Source organism: Orbicella franksi, chromosome 14 (assembly GCF_964199315.1).
Source record: "Orbicella franksi chromosome 14, jaOrbFran1.1, whole genome shotgun sequence".
NCBI classification, from domain to species: domain Eukaryota; kingdom Metazoa; phylum Cnidaria; class Anthozoa; order Scleractinia; family Merulinidae; genus Orbicella; species Orbicella franksi.
The window spans coordinates 18,562,737-18,581,508 of NC_138158.1; the positions used below are offsets into that span (position 1 = coordinate 18,562,737).

Consider the following 18,772-nt stretch of genomic DNA (forward strand, 5'->3'; position numbering starts at 1 on the left):
CAATTAAAACTGTAAGTAATTTAAATCTCAGCTGTAGACTTCTTCTCATTTATATTAGATTCTGGACAAAAAAACAATTGCGGCGTCGGCGACACCTGAAGCTTGCTAATAGGCCTTTTGCACGATCCGGTCACATGGTACGGAACTAATTATGCTGGGACGCAAGTTACACAGTGGGACTTTCAAAACAAAGGAAAGTAGGGCTAGACTGGTACGAGTTCCTTTGTTTTAGAAGTCCCATTGTGTAACTTGTGTCCCAGTATAATCAATTCCGTACCATGTGACCGGATCGTGAAAAGGGCCTATTGCCAACTTCAAGTCGATAAAAGTAAATTAGCTACATTAAATTAAAGTCCAAATTTCGAGAGTTGCCCTTTCCTTTATGGTAGCAAGATCCGGTCATTATGGTAGCTGTGCGTTTAGAATTCGCTACGGCGGCTCATTTACTATTTTCCAACTCAAGTTGAAGTTGTTAGCTAAGTATTGCTTAAACTGAGGGTCAACAGTTTTACACTTGGATTTTTTTCCTTTTAGATGAATGTTCTTTGCTCATTTGACTAGGAGTGGTAGGGTGGAGGGAAGAAAAGCTGTATATATATTCCATTGTCCTCTGTCTGATTACGGTAAAGAAACGCTGCTATGTATTAAATTTTGCACGCTTTCGTTGAAGGGCGGAAACGGTGAGAAAAATACCCTTAGATTTCCCCTGCGCTGTGACTAACTACCCGAGTGAGTAAGACTAAAACCAGCAGAATCGCTCGGAATTACCTCTTTCCAACAAGAAAATGATGACTATTGACATTATGCCATATAATAAATCCGTTTATGGCAAAACATTGTTCGGTCAGGCAGGCTGGATGTTAGCCTCGTTCATTTTTGTTTCTTTTTTTCTTTGGATCTCGACGCATACACGGCGCAAAGAAGAACTGGGCCAATATCCGCAGCCATCTTGACCTCATGCCTTGTCACTGAATAACCAATATAACCGTTTGTTTTGCGCCATTAATTTTTTTTATCCAGGACAGTTATCAATTCATGCCAATAACTTTAACCCAAATTGATATCGAAATTCACAGTTTCATACGAAGTTAACACTGTTATCAAGTGAAACGCATACACGTTTAGCTTCGTCAGCTCCTAGCCTGAAAATCTCGAATAATTTTAGCGACTCTCGACGTTTTCAGTAGGGAGTTTACGAAACCACAACGGTAATTGCAACGGGAACGTCACTGAACAAAAGGTTTAATGAGCAGAACAATGGCTGTGCACGTGCGTTATAATTCTTGGTACATTTCTTTGCCGTCCTCTGCAAGACAACAACGTGAAATGACCAAATATTAATTTTGCGTTGTCTGGAGAACGTGAACCAAGACGGCTAATTATTCAGTTAAATTTTTATTTCAAATTAATCGCTTTGTACCGGACTTATAGTTTTGCTGTAGTTTTGACAGTGATAAACAAAGTAAATGACTTTAGAGTATCTCAAGATTCGCAGGTTAAATATAAATTCGTTTTTTAATCGACGTTGTTCTCGGCGTCGCTGTCGTGGTTTCGTAAACTCCCTAATGTGAATTTTTTTTTTATTGTTTTATTTTATTTTATTTTATTCCTTCAATTCCTAGCTAATACACAGATATGTAAATATAACGTAAAGAAAGTAAATAGTAACCGATAGTGCTTTATAAGGAAGAAAAAAACGCATAAAACAGAAATTGACATCTTGGCGCCATTGTCAAGGAAAACTAATTAAATATGCGATTTCAAGAGTAACTAAGAGTTCAGAGTTCACTGTGATGCCCGATTTGTCTACAGCTAGGGACTTTCTTAACACCCTCAACCACGCTCACCCCGCCATCAACTTCACTATGGAGGTCGAAAATGATGGAATGCTTCCCTTCCTCGGTACTCAACTCCTAAACAGAGCGCCTCGTATTGAAACTAAAGTGTTTGTGAAGCCAACAAACAGTGGTCTGCTTCTCCATTACCACAGTCATGTCGATAATAGGTACAAGCGCGGACTATTGACAACTATGCTCGATCGCGCACATCGCCTGTCTTCGTCATGGTCCTACTTCACTGAGGAGTGCGAACGACTGAAGTCTGTTTTCTCTAAACTGAAATATCCCAAGCACCTTGTTGACTCCACTGTCAAAACCTTCCTAAATTTAAAGGTCGCTGACCAGCCCTCATTACGGTCCAGATCTACGACAGAAAACACTACTCGGGTTGTCATACCCTTTAAAGACCAGGAGTCTGCTAATATCGTGAAGACACAGTTGAAAGATCTCAGTGTGAAGCTGCAGACTAGTGTTCAACCGGTATTTACGAGCCGCAAGATTGCCCAGGAGTTCTCGACAAGCGAACCTAAGCCTCAGCTCATTGATCAACAATGCGTTGTGTATAACTTCAAGTGTGACCAGTGCGATGCTGGTTATGTCGGTTACACCCGTGGCCATCTGTTCGTACGCGTTGATGGACATAGAAGCAAGACCTCGTCAGTACGCAATCACTATGATAATAGACACGCAGGCAGAATTCCGGATGACCTTCGCAATTGTTTTAGCGTGTTGAAAAAATGCCACAACAAGTTTGATTGTCTCATTAATGAGATGTTACTCATTAGACAATTACGACCGTGTTTAAATGTACAATCAGACTCAGTTCGCGCTAAAGTCTTTTTCTAACTTATGCAAATTAGAAACTCTGAACTCTTAGTTACTCTTGAAATCGCATATTTAATTAGTTTCCCTTGACAATGGCGCCAAGATGTCGCCGAAACGTCGGATTTGTCTATCGTTAGTTTTTGCCTGTATATGTTTATCTAAATCATTGTTAATTAAAACAGAAATTATATCACTTAAATTGAATTACATCGTACATTGGAAGGAGAGGAGAGGGGCACATCTAGATAAACTAATTTTGTGCCCCTAAAAGTTATGTATAACTTGAGATTATTAATAAAAAGAAAAAGAAAAAGAAGAGGAAAAATGACAAAATAGTTCAGAAAGTTATAAATAGATAACGTTTTCAAGGTACCAGCGTAAAAGTGCTTTTCGAAACATTTTTTCAGATGGTTTGTCTTTAATGGATTGCGGAATATTATTCCAAAAGAAACTTTCAATAATGCTGGGGCAAAATCTCCTAAGATTAGTTCGAAATGAAGGTATTGCAACTTGGTTGGATGATGCACTACGGGTACTGTAATTATGTAGTTCAGATGCTAATGAAACAGGTAAATTAGGAAACTTATCATAGTGGAAATAATCATAAAAAAGCATACACGTGTTCAGTTTAACAATATGAGGAAATTTCAGAAAGCCTAAGGATGTGTAGTGTGGAGTTATTGATCCTATTAAAGGAACATCATTTATAACACGAACCGCTTTGTTTTGTAATTTTATGATTTGAGACAATGGAGCGTTATAATTATTTCCCCAAAGTGTACAAGCATAGGTAAGGTAAGGATAAATAAGAGAATAATACACACTAATAAGTGTTGCTTTTGATACATAATGTTTCAACTTAACCATTATATTTATATTTTTGCTAATTTTGCCACATTTGTAGTCAATATGGTCAATCCAAGTGAGGTGACAATCAATATACACGCCAAGATATTTTACACAAAAGGACTTCTCTAAATGAACGTTTGCTACAGTTAGTGGTTGATAAAGATTGTAACTTTCCTTTTGACGGGGCATAAAAATAAGAACCTTAGTTTTTGTCAAATTTAGAGTCAATTTATTACTGCACAACCATTCGTAGACAGCAGGTAAATGATTGTTGATTTCACACAAAATACTGTCAAGATCATGTCCGGAAGCTGCTAAAGATGTATCATCTGCATATAATCTCGTAGAAAAAATACACGAAGTAATGAAAAAACATACTTCGGAAGGTTTGTCGGTCCTTGTGGTCCATGCTGCGCGAGATATTCATACACTATTTTATTGGGTTAAAAGCTTCAAAATTTCGGGATCAGCTGGAGGAAAAAAAACATCAACAAGTGTTCACAAAGAGTATGACCACAAGACGTTTATCTTTTTGCTACGAGTCCTCTCCCGTGCGAGCTCAAGACAAAATAAAGGGTCTGTGCATGGACAGACTAAGAAACAAACTCGGTATTTATTTGTCCGCAACCATATTGATCCTTTTAAAAGACAGCCGGCGAGAATTCGAACATTCTCGGGCCCAAAATTCAGCTGCGAAATAGAGCATTTCACACCTGACCCGAGCAAATTGTTTGGGCCGGAATTGGGTTCACTGCGGAATTGGTCAAAATTTGAATTCATTTAGAAATTAACTTATACCTGCAAACTTTCCTGATAACTAAGAAATGGGCTGAAAGTTTTCACTGATCATGATAGCCGAGAAATCACCAAAAGTTTAACTGAGAAAACGACATTTCAGCAGCCCTATCCGGATCCGCTCTTACTGTAATCGGTCAAAACGGAACATGGGAAAGTCATACGAACAGGTGATGACGTAAGCTTATTTGGGGGAATCCCTTGGTTCTTGTTTATTACCTAATCACTAAAAACGAAGCGTAAAATGCTTATTAACTAAGTGAGGGGAGCCCCTTCTGTAGACGAGCGACGTGTTCTTTTTGGAATGTACGGTATGGACGAGTCTTTTAAATTATAATTACGATTTGAAATCTGTCAGAAACGTTTTCACGATTTGACAACTGAGAAATCCAAAAGGGTAACTGAGAAACAACATTCCAGGACGTTTGTCCAGGCCTCCTCAGTTATTGTAATCACTCAAGGAGAATAGGTGATGACGTAAGCTCGTTCTTAATTATTGCCTAATTACAAAAAACAAAGTACAATTTGTTACTTAAATTAATACTGGAGACCACGTCCGCAGACGATTTTATAACCTATATGAACTGGTCACCCACGGGATTAAACCGTATCGCTCATTCCAAATAATAAGAAAATATAAATGACAGACCAGGTCTTGTGACACTACATACAAATTATGAGAATAAAGAGACACGTCTGAGTTAACTTGTGAATATTTCATTTTTTAATTAGAGGAAGAAGGAGTCGAGTTATTATTAGGGAGTTTTAAGCAAACCACAACAGCAACATAATGATAACAAAAGAAACATAAGCTTTATACTAACGATAACAACGTGGAATTAGGAAATTCGGCGTATTATGTAAAAAGTGAGTGATGAGAAAACGTTACATGACTGACGTCAGCAATGACTGGAAAATCTTGCTTCTCTGATGAACGTTTGTCTTTCAAATGTAAAATGACAGATTTATGGGAAGTTGCGTCAGGTAGTGGTCATGGGTGGATTTTGACAAGGTACGATGAACTACGAATGAAAACTGAAACACAATGGAAAATGAAATCTTGAATGTAAAGATGTTGACATGACAACAGTATAATTTACCTCAATGCACAGTCACGTGATCAAAGGAATAAGTTTCGTAACTTACCGGTCCTCTGTTATCATATAATTGCAGTTTCGTATTTATTTAGCTTGATTTCGAGCGATGCGTAGAGAATTCATTTCTCTACTGTACTCTAAATTGTCCTACCAACAACCCACCCATCGTGAATTTATTTATGACAACTGTTGTCCTAAGAGGGGACGGGGGAGGCGGTGGGGTAGAGAGTTTCACCATCGTTGGTTCTTGTTAACCTGTACTACCATTGGAATCCTAATCCTAATCTTTCGACCAATTTTTTGCTCTCCTGTCGAAGATGTCGGGAAATTAAATTTGCCTCGATTTTTTAAACCACCTGATCTTTGGCACCAATTTATGTTACGCTTTCTGGTTCGGTAAATCGGAAGGCTCGAAAAGTCGATTCGATTCACCATTTTAGGGGAAAAGGACTTTTTAATGAACTTCTCTCAGTTCCAATTTAAAGCGAATTGACTGTTGTTTGGATCGGGCGATTAGCCAAGGGATTTCCGTCAATTCTAGCCGGTGCTAAATGTCCACAGAAATCAGGCTGGCAGAATGGTGCAAACACAAACACAATGATTGGATAATAAGAGAGATGAAGGAAAGAGAATTAATTTCCAATGTAGGCGTTCTTCCTCAAGTTATTTTTAGACATGGTACCCAGTTTTTCCGCGGATAAAGTTACCACGCGCGTTAGGGTTAGGCTACCAATTCAAGTCAACAGAACTTCCCCTTAGGGCCTGTTTACAAGGACGGAGGGTTACCCTAGCAAGCGGGTTAACCCTTGCTGGAGGGCAAAAGATAGCCCGCGTTTACAAGCAAAATTTAACAGGTAGGGTAACCCTACAACCTGGGACAACTTAATGCGCGGTTACACTCAAAGGGTCTGGAACAAGTAGAAAATTAACCCGGGTAAGCGGGTGAACCCTATCTGGAGTGTTTACAAGGGGAAAAGTTAACCCGCCTGCCAAGGTAACCCTAGCACGCAGATAGGGTAACTCGCCTACCCGGGTCACCCTGGCTGTCTTGTAAACACGACGAAGAAAAAAAGGAGGAAATGTGTGAGTGCTAGCTAGGGTAACCCTCTCTGCCTGTTACCTGCAGGCCCTTAGAAACATACTTTCCCACAGAATAGCTTTGTCTGAACTAAAGACTTTGTCATGCTGATTATGATTGCAACTCCTGCATGTGTCGCTTCAGTCATCTCATCGCACATTTCCTTAACCGTCTGCAACACAGACGAAAGTTAAACAGTTATTATTCATTGAGTCATACATGTGTGTACAGCATACATTAAGAAAACAAACATGTACCAGCTAAACTGTGTAAGTGTGACTTACATCGAGGATGGAAACTGAAACACGAGGGAAAAAAAATGAAACGTGCCTATTGTGTAGCAATGACAAATGTTATTATACGCCAAAATAGGACTGTGCCACATGCCTCAGAATAGGTGATAGGGCTGGATAGGCTAAAGGGAATTACAAATTTCAGTATAGCTGCTGCGGGCTGCAGATATTAAATATTTACTCGCTCAGTTTCTTTAATTCGATGCATGGTCTGTAGATATATCAAAAAGACTCCGTGGCCAGTCGAAATCGAAACCGTATCCTATGGTTCGAAAGTCTGATAACTCGCGCGTCACTTTTATTTTGAAGGAGACGCTGTTTTAACTGCCAGAGGCTAGAAATTGGAATTTCATTCTGATTTGAATTTGTCATTGAACGGTAAGTACGTACAGTAAGTTTAACTTAAGTTTTGAACTAAAGAACTAACGAAAACTGTTTTCTATTTAAAATAAACTATACCATGACATGAACCTAGAAATTAGTAACATTTTATAAAAAGTGCAATTGACCACTAAGAAGTATAAACTAGTCAAATTAACTGGTTAATATGTATTGAGATGTTGGGCATGGTAAACTATACCTTGCCATATACATTACATAAAACTGAAGAAAAATATCTTTCGTGGAAGAAAAAAGAAAAAATTGATTCCGAAAAGATGGGTGGGCGCTGAACGGAAAATTTATATTTGACTCTCAGCTCTGACAGAAGTAACAAATTAAAAATGAGGTATTTGGGTTTCTTTGGTAGTAGAAATCTATCTATGTTATAGTTCAGTATCTTGGTGTTAAAGCATGGAATAGAATATACGAACAAGGCTGTGATGATTCTTCCGTATCTTGCAGACAAATTCCCTTTTGTGTTCTGACGAGCTTAGCTTTTACAGGTTTTTGCTGTCATATTTTTCCTCACACTGCGAAACAGAAATAGTGGTGAGTACATGTTTGACTTGATACAGGTTTCCTGTGACAGTATTCTAACAGACCTCGTTTTTGGTAAATATCCTCACCTATTAATCTAATGCTTATTCTACATAAATACATACACACTTTAATGAAACTCCACAGTGCGGCTTTTGACTTTTTCAATTAAGATTACATTCCAATTGTTTCAAAAAGTAAAAAGAAGTAGTGAAGATTCCAAGAATTTTCTAGGCGCTTGTATTTCAAGGTGTTCTTGAAAATTGTCACAAATTTGCAAAGTTTTTAAATCGTTTGTAAAGATTTCCAGACATCGACAGTTCTCCGGACAGTAGTAATTTTAAATATAAGGCTGCTGTAAGGTTTATAAGGCTAAATTTTGTTGATCAAACGTTATATGATAGAACAGGTTCTACCAAAACAACATATATAGTACAAAAAAAAAGTTGTGCTGAAATTGCTGGCAAAAGTAGTATGAAGTAAAGGATTCAGACTGCCCTCGTATAACTAATCCCAACTGGTCATTGTTATTTCCCATTTAGATGATATTTAATGCCATCAGTAATTCATTGTCATTTCACAGGAAGATTCCTTTTGCTGATCCAGACTGAATTGGATTTCATTCTGATTTTGACTCCTCAAGTCACGGTAAGAACAGCAAACTTAAGATATATAGAAGATATCGTCTGTTTGATGCCCTCGTTTACATTTCTACTGTGCATTAAAAATATTTTGAAATGTTTCTTTTAAAATCAAGGACTAATGTGTCATTGTCTTTTTAGAGAAAGAGCCTTGTTGATGAGGTAGGTGAAGCTGGATTTCGTTCTGATTCGCACATCTCAAGTGACGGTTAGAATAGTAAGTTTAAACCATGTTTTCATGGCTATATGTATTCGGTTTAAATTAATTTAGATTGCAGAAATGTGGAATTACATATGTGAAGGAAAAGTTGCAAAGCTCAGTGCAGAAAATTAACCTTTAGAAGGGATCGACTGGAATCCTTGGCTACTTTCAGTTTCATGCTCGCTAATCTTCGTCTGTGGTTTTTCTTTCTTGTGTTCATTTTATTTGTGACTGTCAGTTTGTCACGTCTGTCAGCCTCTGACTGGCAGCTAAATGTGTTTATCTTCGCGTGAGGCCTACAGTTTGAGCTTCTTAATGGTCTGCGATTTCCAGATTTCCGTCTTATTTTTCTCTGTGCCGAATTGTGAGTTTTGCGTCTATCTAAGTCTGTGACCGAGACTTTCAGTTTAGCGTGTTCCTTTAGATCGGCGGCTTTCAGTTTTCCTGAGCTTATCTTGGTCGGTAAATTGCGGTTTTGATTGTTTATGTTTCTTTGTGAATTTTATGACATGTTCGTCTATCTTGGTCTGAAACTTTCATTTTTTTCAAGTAGGGTTTGTCAGTAGTATCTCGCAATTGTGTAGCTCTGAATTCAAAATTTCAAAATTGTTCGTCTATATCAGCGGAGTCTAATTACAGGCAAAACAGAGTCTTATTATAGAAATACGTGCATTGAATAAACTAGTGCTTTTTTTCTGTTATCCCGTAGACAAACAAAGCCGTTTTCTTGTAAAAAGGGAGCTTACGAATCGACGACTTTCGGACGACGGCGCCGTTGGGTCACCTTATAGTCTCGCGTCGTCGTCCTGTAGAAATTTGAATTTACGATTCGCAGTAAAGACGACGGCGTTTATGCGCGACCGGCAAATTTTTTTTGTCTCAGGAGCTCGAGAAAAAAAATACTCAAGACAGACCAACAAAATGTGCTAGCATGGCAGAAAAGAAAGCGCAGCTGTACGTCGAGAAAAATTTGGGTTCTAAAAGATTAGGTTGGCTATAAGACCACTCAAAACAACAGAGGAAAAATCGCCTAGCTCTCTAGTTGAGCTATCTAGTCCTTGTTTCTAACTGTCGACACGAATGCTAAAACTTTTTAGTCCTTTCAAATTCATTGTACACCAAAAAATGTCTTATATTTCAGTGAAGCGTGATTAAAATGAAAGATTTTTCATACAGCAATTTGCTTTTCATTCAGACCGTGTCGTGCTTTGACCGCTTTCAGTGTTGGTTGAACTCATAGCGTTCGCCATGGCACTGTAGAAGGTCGTTTCTTGAACGAAAACAGGCAAATAAAATTAAAATCAAACATCAAGGACATGCCCCTAATGTGATACTTAAATTATCTGGCAAAAAATACCCGAAGTATCGAGGGAAAACTTTGAAAACTAACCTCACGGCCTCCTGTTTCCAAGACGCCGGCAAATCGCTCTCACCAACGCCGTCGACTTTGGCGCGAAGCTGGGAAGTGCACAGAAACGCATGCGCAGTGAGCATGTCACGCAATCTAACGGCGGCGTCGTGCAAAAGTCGTCGATTCGTAAGCTCCCTAAAGAGACACTCACGACATTCGTTGCTTTTGCATCCTCGAAACCGAGTGAAAGGGAATAACTGGTACGTTTTCTATGTTATTTATGGCTAAACACGTTATTGTTTGTTTTTCAAACAAAAATGATCCTAATGGTAACGAAAGATTATTGAAGTCGCTAGTTATGTTTTCCTGCTAATAAACCCTGACAGTGAAAACATGACAGTCCTGTGTCACCTTACGCAGACAATTCGTCTTTTTAAAGGCAGCGGGAATTCGGTAACAGATTGTTGACCATTTAATTATGCGCATGTCAGGATAGACATATTGTTGGAAACGGCTTCATCAGTTTTTCGTCTTTTTGCACGTACAGTATTAAATTTATAATGTTATTGTGAATCAAGAATTCTCGATTCGAAATAACAAACTCTTGTTGTTATCAGAGCAGTGTGGAACGTAGAATAATTTGGATTTCAGGATGAATTTCAGTTTCCAAAACTTGTCACTAAAAGTATCACACTTTTAAACCAACACTTAATCTAAAACTTGTCGTAAAAATGAATGCGGCGAATTAACACGGGCCCAAAACTTCCTTGCTAACTTACAAAGAGAAAAATATTCCTTAAGTGTATGAGAGCTTTTTTTCACACCAGATTTTAAAAATCGAAGAGCATAATGGATAATTTGTTTTTTTATGAAAACTCTTTCGTCTTCAAAAATTTCCATTTAATCACAGTAGATAAACTGAGCCACACCTGCAAACGTTCCGAGAGTCTACATGAAAATAAATCGATTACTTTCCTCGTTTACAACCTTTTAGTAGCGTTACCCTTTCCCAGGAGGTCATAGTAGAGTGGAATCTTTGTTTAAAATAATTCATCAGTTTGTCTAATTGGCATCAGGGTCCGTCAGGGATTCACTTTCTGATCATGATCCAGCTAAAAGGTTATCAATTCCGAATATTGAGCGGGCATTACACGATTTACTGTCCCAGTAAATTTTGTACCCGGTGTATTTTCTTTGAGAACCTCCAAATATTAAAAAAGGATGTATTGGGTTTTAGTTGACGCTTTCATTGCCCAGAAATTCAGTATTTTTTTTGAAGGACAAAATTACTTGAATATATCAACCATGAAGGCAAATTCACCAGTTAATTGATATCAAAAGCTCCATAAATGTTTGGGAGTCATTGGTATCTAGCATGATGTCTTCTCTGTGCAAAGTCGGTCGGGTATCTCGCATTACTTTTCTCATGTTGAAAAATGCGAGGAAATGCGCGGCTCCCTCCGCGACAACGATCAATTTAAGATTTCCTTTTCTGATCGCAATATTCCTTCCTACAGAGATCTCAGTATGTTTCCCTGTGAAACCGGAAATCCTACTGAAGCTCTGTATGTCTCAGAGCTATCGAGGGCCAGGGCTTTGGCAGATCTGATGTCAGCTCAGTACTCTGTGGAGAATAAAATCTCTGCTAATCCTCGAACTTGGGCTGGTCTTGAAGGCATCGTGGACAAAGAATGTAACCGCACCTGTCTGTACGTCTCATATCATTCTGACAGCATTTATTTGTGGACTCTTAAAGCAGGCGAAGTCACACATTTCCAGAAGATAAAAGGAAATGACCTTATTGCTCGGGAAGGTTTAAGTCAGCGTTTGGATGAGTTTTTTGATTTCAGAAGTTTTGGCGTTTTACCAGAGGAGCTTTGTGAAGACCAATCTTTACACTGTTTTCAGCCAGAATCCAAAACAGACGAGGAAGACAGCCATAGAGGTTGGCGAATTGGAGAGGAAAGTAAAGCTAACCAAGACCCAAAATGAACCTTGCTATCTGTTACAAACTTATCATCGCTCCTGTGGAGGGCTTTCTTGAGGGCCCTGAAATCATCATTGTTCCTGATCGTGCCTTATACCAAATTCCATACGCTGCCTTAACTGGTAAAAGCGGAAAGTACTTATCCGAGAATTTCAGGATCCGTGTCGTTCCTTCTTTAACAACTCTCAAGCTCATTAATGAAAGTCCAGCAGACTATCACTGTCAGACTGGTGCATTGATAGTGGGAAACCCTGATGTTGGTGAAGTGCATTTCAAAGGAAAACTCACGACAATTTCGAGACTACAATGTGCAGAAAACGAAGCTAAGATGATAGCAGAAAAGCTGGGTGTTGAGCCTTTGTTAGGACACCAAGCGACTAAGGCGGCAGTACTTCAAGCGATGAATTCAGTGGCCCTGATTCATATCGCCGCACACAGTGATGCTGAAAGAGGAGCAATTGCCCTTGCACCATCTTTTCGTGTTCCTAACGGGATACCTCAAGAAGGACTGTACTTATTGACGATGGCAGACATCTCAAAAGTTCAACTGCGAGCTAAACTGGTAGTCCTTAGCTGTTGCCACAGTGCTCGTGGACAGACAAAAGCCGAGGGAGCTGTTGGAATTGCCCGAGCATTCTTAGGATCTGGCGCACGCTCAGTGTTGGTGGCACTGTGGGCCCTGGATGACAAAGCAACAGAGCAGTTAATGAGTCATTTCTACGATCACCTTGTTGCTGGGGGAAGTGCTGGTGAATCTCTACACGAGGCCATGAAGTGGATGAGAAGTGAGGGCTATGACGTGAACCAGTGGGCACCTTTTATACTGGTTGGAGATGACGTGACATTTGATTTTGGAAAGAAAGGTACGATTCAATGAAACCATGCACGTGCTTTCTTTATATCTAGCAAAGGTCTCCGGGTATTTACTCACAATTTTCTTAGATGTTATAAGTCAACTCTGTGTATTTTCAAAACAGGGTCAGGTTTCTATATCTAATTATTTCCGTACGCTTGTCATTTGATCTTGTGCGGCTAATGTATTTTACAACTGAAGTTAGCTCTGTCGATCATGAGTGTTGACCATGAAGTTACGAAACAAAATTGCAACGAAAGTTTTGAAAGAATTAAAAAGCACCCTCGTATGTCGAAGTTCAGTTACTACATGAAAACTGCGGAGATTTGAAAACTTGCGAATTTTTGGCTTCCTGATTTTCTCGCATTTTGACATCACACTTGATCGTTATTTTTTGCGCTGGATTTAGCAATGTAATTATGTTCTGTTTAATCTCCAAAAGCAATTTTTAATGTTGTTGAAAAAGACAAAGAGATCACCGTTGGCTGGTTTGTATGGTCCACCTTTCTTCAAAAGATCTCGCAACATTGTGATGTCACCCAGTCACCCAAGGCGTCCATATCAAAATTCTATCCTCAAATTGCTTACGCTTCCTGTAGAATTAAGTTTACAGTTTAACAAGCAACAGCCATGAATCCGGATAATATGCTAAAATGAATGTATATTTTGTAATTAGGCAACTATTCTTTAAGATAATGAATATAGATGCTACACATCTTTTGTGGTTTGTTTACTCTCTTTGTCAGGTGTTGGCAAGGATGACCAGGACGGCAGCGAGTGATCGCGTGAGAAGAAAAATATGCCATGACCTAATGACCTTTAAGTTCTAGTGCTAAGTTGTATATCAGAAATAAATCGATGTTTAATATTTTGCCTCTGTAGAAATATTACGCGCTAATCCTTGAAGTTTTGTTAAATATTCACTTTTTTTAGATTGAGCCATTGCTTCTCTTGCAAGTATAAAATCACTTTTCTAAGTTATTTTAGCGAAAAAAGATTTGAAACTTAACCGGATCGTGCAGTGTACAGCTGAGTGTTAAGTGTTGCTGAATAAATTTTGGTATCGGAATTAGGAGTGCAATACCAAACCGAGGCTTGACTGAAAAACCTTTTTTTTTACAAAGCGGCAAGACTCGTTAAATTTTTTCCAAATATTGTACATGAAAAATTCTCACACTTACTAGCAATTGTAAAAGTAACTTAATTGAAGAAGTAAGATTTTAAAGAAAAATAACTCAGAAACATTTCCTTTGCCGTTGTTTCATTTTTGACCAGTTTTTATGCAGAACATCTAGGTTTTGTTAGTATTTTCATTAATCATAGTATTTTTTACAAGGAAGAAGAGCTTTACAATCTGAGATTTTATCAAGCATTAAGTGGGTATGTCCAATTAATTATCAAAAGAAATGATAAGAGCATAATTAGCATTTTGAATTTCTGTCGAGCACTGTGCATGGTTAATTTGCTGGGCCATGCAGTAAACTTTACAAATACCTTAAATACCTTTGTAAATAGTGCGACTGAAAGAACACTTACTTGACAGTTAAATTAGAGTAACATGAGAAATTGTTCGCATTATACTTATCACAATTATCCTGAACATTGCACTTTTGTAAAATAAGAAGAACTTTTCTTCCCTAAAGGCATGTACTACTTAGGAAAAAATGACGACCCTATTGTTTTTTAATTCTAAGTCTAGAGGAGTCAATTAAAACTGTGAGTAATTTAGATCTCAGCTCCAGTCCATTTCTGTAGACTTCTTCTCAGATATATATTAGGTTCTGGACAAAAAACAACTGCGGCGTCGGCGGGACCTGAAGCTTGCTAATTGTCAACTTCAAGTTGATAAAAGTAAATTAACTGCTCTAGCTACATACACTATAGAAAGTTGACATTTCGAGAGTTGACCTTTCCTTTATGGTAGCAAGATCCGGTCATTATGGTAGCTGTGCGTTTAGAATTCGCTATGGCGGCTCATTTACTTTTTTCCAACTCAAGTTGAAGTTGTTAGGTAAGTATTGCTTAAACGTGTCAACAGTTTTATACATGGATTTTTTTCTTTTAGTTGAATGTTCTTTGCTCATTTGACTAGGAGTGGTAGGGTGGAGGGAAGAAAAGCTGTATATATATTCCATTGTCCTCTGCCTGATTACGGTAAAGAAACGCTGCTGTGTATTAAATTTCGCACGCTCTCGTTGAAGGGGAGAAACGGCGAGAAAAATGCCCTTAAATTTCCATTGCGCTGTGACTAACTACCCGAGTGAGTAAGACTAAAACCAGCAGACTCACTCGGAATTACCTCTTTCCAACAAGAAAGTGATGACTATTGACATTATGTCATATCATAAACGCGTTTTTGGTAAACATTGTTCGGTCAGGCAGGCTGGATGTTAGCCTCGTTAATTTTTGTGTTTTTGGATCTCGACGCATAGACGGCGCAGAGAAGAACTTGGCCAATATCCGCGGCCATCTTGACCTCATGCCTTGTCAATAATCAATATAACCGTTTGTTTTGGGCCGTTATTTTTTTGTCCGAGGACTAGGTGTATTCATCATAAAACACCTCACTGATAGTTCTATACAGAAATTAATTCATGCCAATAACTTTTACCCAAATTGATATCGAAATTTACAGTTGCATACGAAGTAAACACTGTTATCGAGTGAAATTCATACACGTTTAGCTTCGTCAGCTCCTAGCCTGAAAATTTTGAATCATTATATAGCGTCTTTCGACGTTTTTAATGTAAATTCTAATACACGAGCTGATGGGAAAAACACAATTCGGGAGGTTTGTCGGTCCTTGTGGTCCATGCTGCGCGAGATATTCATACACTATTTTATTGGGTTAAAAGCTTCAAAATTTCGGGATTAGTTGGAGGGAAAAAAACATCAGGAAGTGTTCACAAAGAGTATGACCACAAGACGTTTATATTTTTGCAACGAGGTTTCATTTCCTGTCCGGTTAATACTTTTGGGAATTCAAAAAAGGGCCTGTGCATAGACAGACGAGGAAACAAATTCGATATTTATTTGTCCTCAACCATATTGATCCCTTTAAAGGACAGCCGGCGAGTATTCGAACATTTTCGGGCCCAAAATTTTAGCTGTGAAATGAAGCATTTCACGTCTGACCCGAGCAGATTGTTAGTTCTCAGAGGGCTGGAATGGGATTCACTGCGGAATTGGTCAAAATTTGAATTCATTTAGAAGTTAACTTATAACTACATACTTTACTGATAACCAAGAAATGGGCTGAAAGTTTTTACTGATCATGATAGCCGAGAAATCGCCAAAAATTTAACTGAGCAACGAGATTTCAGCAGCCCTATCCGGACCCGCTCTTATTGTAATCGGTCAAAACGGAACATGAGAAAGTCATACGAACAGGTGATGACGTTAGCTTATTTGGGGGAATCCCTCAGTTCTTGTTTTTACCTAATCACCAAAAACGAAACGTAAAATGCTTATGAACTAAGTAAGGGAGAACCTACTCTGAAGACAAGCGACGTGCTCGTTTTGAACTGTACGGTATGGACGCGTCTTTTAAATTATAATTAAGATTTGAAAATCTATCAGAAATGGGCTGAAATTTTGACGATTTGACAAGAGAAATCCAAAAAAGTTATCTGAGAAACGACATTCCAGGACGTTTTTCCAGGCCCCCTCAGTTATTGTAATCACTTAAGAAGAATAGGTGATGGCGTAAGCTCGTTTTTGTTTATTGCGTAATTAACAAACACGAAGCACAACTTGCTAGTTAAATTAATACTGGAGACTACGTCTGCAGACGGTCTTGTAACCTATATGAAATGATCACACACGGGATCAAACCGTATCGCTCATTCCAAATAATAAGAAAATAGAAATGACAGACCAGCTCTTGTTGCACTATAAACAAATTCTGAGAATAAACGTGACACATCTGAGTTAACTTGTGAATATTTCACTTTTTAATTAGAGGAAGAGGGAATCGAGTTATTATTAGGGAGTTTTAATTAAGCAAACCACAACCGCAACGTAATGGTAACAAAAAAACATAAACTTTATATTAAAGATAACAACGTGAAATGACCAAATTCAGCGTACATGTTTAGTATGTAAAAAGTATATGATGCCATTTTTCTGAGAAAAATGAAAATGATACATGACGGAAGTCAGCAATGACTGCTGAAAAAACCTTGAGTCTCCGATGCACGTTTGTCTTTCATATGTAAAATGAAAGAGTTATGGAAAGTTGCGTCAAGTAGTCATGGGTGAATTTTGACAAGGTGCGATGAGCTACGAATGAAAACTGAAACACAATGAAAAATGAAATCTTGAATGTAAAGATGTTGACATGACAATAGTATCTTGATTTACCTTAATGTACAGCCACAGTTAAGTGCGACAAGTTGTCGTTCAGCGTATTTTAAATGATGGTTTGAGTGGGAGAAAATAAGGCTTTCCTTTTCTTTAAATTGCTCCTTGGACAGGATCTGAAGGTTTGCGATGCAAGTAAATTTATGGTGTAAAGCTGTTGTAAAACAAGCAAATTCCGTCTGGCAAGTCAATAAATCATCAGTACTCGAGTAGTTCGCATTTAAGTCTAGACAAGAAACTATATGCCACGTTAAACAATTGGAAATCACCTATACGCTTGTCTTTGACGTAATGAATTGAATAAAGAAATCAGAAACTTATGTAGACTGTTTACAATGCCATAGTTTTCGGTCTACTTGAAGAGTTTAAACGCGGCCAATATCTTGGTTTTCTATGAATAAAAGAAATATGGGAAGAGAAAAGAAGCTCTTTCCAGTTTTCGCTCGCCATGAACAAAACAATATGGTGGTAATCGACCTCGATCTTAAACCACACTGTAAAATAACGGATCGCAACGTGATTAAACTAATGCTGAACAAGTGGCAAAGTTCTAAGTGTCACAAACCATGGTCTCGCTCTCTGAGCTGAGCGTAAACCAGGCGTTATACTCGCGATCTAAACAGCTCTTCTGGATCGTTTGGCAGTTCTTAATCGACATATGATAGTTTGATTTGGAGGGGTTCCTTCGATTCCTTAAATTGAGAAAAATATCAGACTGCCGGTCATTTAGTGTTTTGAAAACCTTGACCGGCTGCCGGTCATTTAGCCGCGTGACAGCGTCCGATCAATGGAGTAACGCGGATCAAAACCTCCAGCCGCTTTCAAGTATTCTTCTCTGTGGCACCATGTAGCTGTCAGTTCTAAGTAGCATTATTCGCAGCTGCGTCAGTCAGTTACGACTTAAATATAATAAGAGTTCCTCATTAAGTGTAATTTGCCTCAGTTTAAAGGCCCGTCCGAAATTTGAAAACGGCGTTTTCACTGTGAAAACGCATCAAATGTTTTCTGTCCACACTACGCCGGAGGAATCAGTTTGAAAACGGATGTTTCACTCTGACAACGCATCAAATGTTTTCCGTCCACTGACTACGCCTGAGGAATTTAAAAACGCAACAATCACCGGTTATTTTAGATTTGTGTTTGAGGAAAACTGGCTCAGGGAAATCACATGATTCACGTGACACCATCGTTTTCGAATAGCTCCGTTTTCAAAATGATTTCCGAATAGCCGGCGTTTTCGAATTCCACCGGTTTGATGAGCGTTTTCAAAAACCTCCGTTTTCGTGACGGATAAGTGTGGACGGTAGGCTTAACCATAGAATTAAAGCTGCGTTTTTAAATTTCTCTAGCGTATTGTGGACGCTCTACATCAAAGCATAACAACTGCACGCGTAACTGTAGATAATCAATACCTTGGACGCCGCTTTTCAAAGCCAGTTCCTTGTCCTTATCTCTTTGTTATCTAGATTCTGAGGTACATTATGCTCTCTTACTCAAAATGGTAAACAAATTATAAATTAAAGCATTTATTTTCGTAAACCAAACACAGAGAGTTACATCATGGCATCGCTTGTGTATTTTCATTCCTCAACGTGCCCCGGAGGACACCTAAAGCCATATCACTTGTATGTATTGTATTGTATATACCTGCTTTCTAAGAAGTGCTTGCCTGTATTTCATTCC

At 38.5% G+C, this 18,772-nt stretch overlaps 1 protein-coding gene across 1 annotated transcript; it reads left to right on the plus strand.

The window, feature by feature from the left end:
• The first annotated feature begins 11,409 nt into the window (after window positions 1–11,409).
• On the plus strand, window positions 11,410–13,800 carry LOC145468373 (tetratricopeptide repeat protein 28-like). Its single transcript, XM_081452068.1, has 2 exons — window positions 11,410–12,737; window positions 13,474–13,800. Exons 1-2 carry the CDS (start codon window positions 11,876–11,878, stop codon window positions 13,506–13,508), a joined length of 897 nt encoding a protein of 298 aa, XP_081308194.1. The 5' UTR covers window positions 11,410–11,875; the 3' UTR covers window positions 13,509–13,800.
• Window positions 13,801–18,772: the final 4,972 nt, after the last annotated feature.

Excerpts from the sequence above, each read along its gene's own strand:
- LOC145468373 (XM_081452068.1), top strand. The coding sequence starts at position 11,876 with ATGAACCTTGCTATCTGTTACAAACTTATCATCGCTCCTGTGGAGGGC. Across the intron at positions 12,738-13,473 it reads ATTTGATTTTGGAAAGAAAG|GTGTTGGCAAGGATGACCAG; the intron begins GTACGATTCAAT and ends TCTCTTTGTCAG.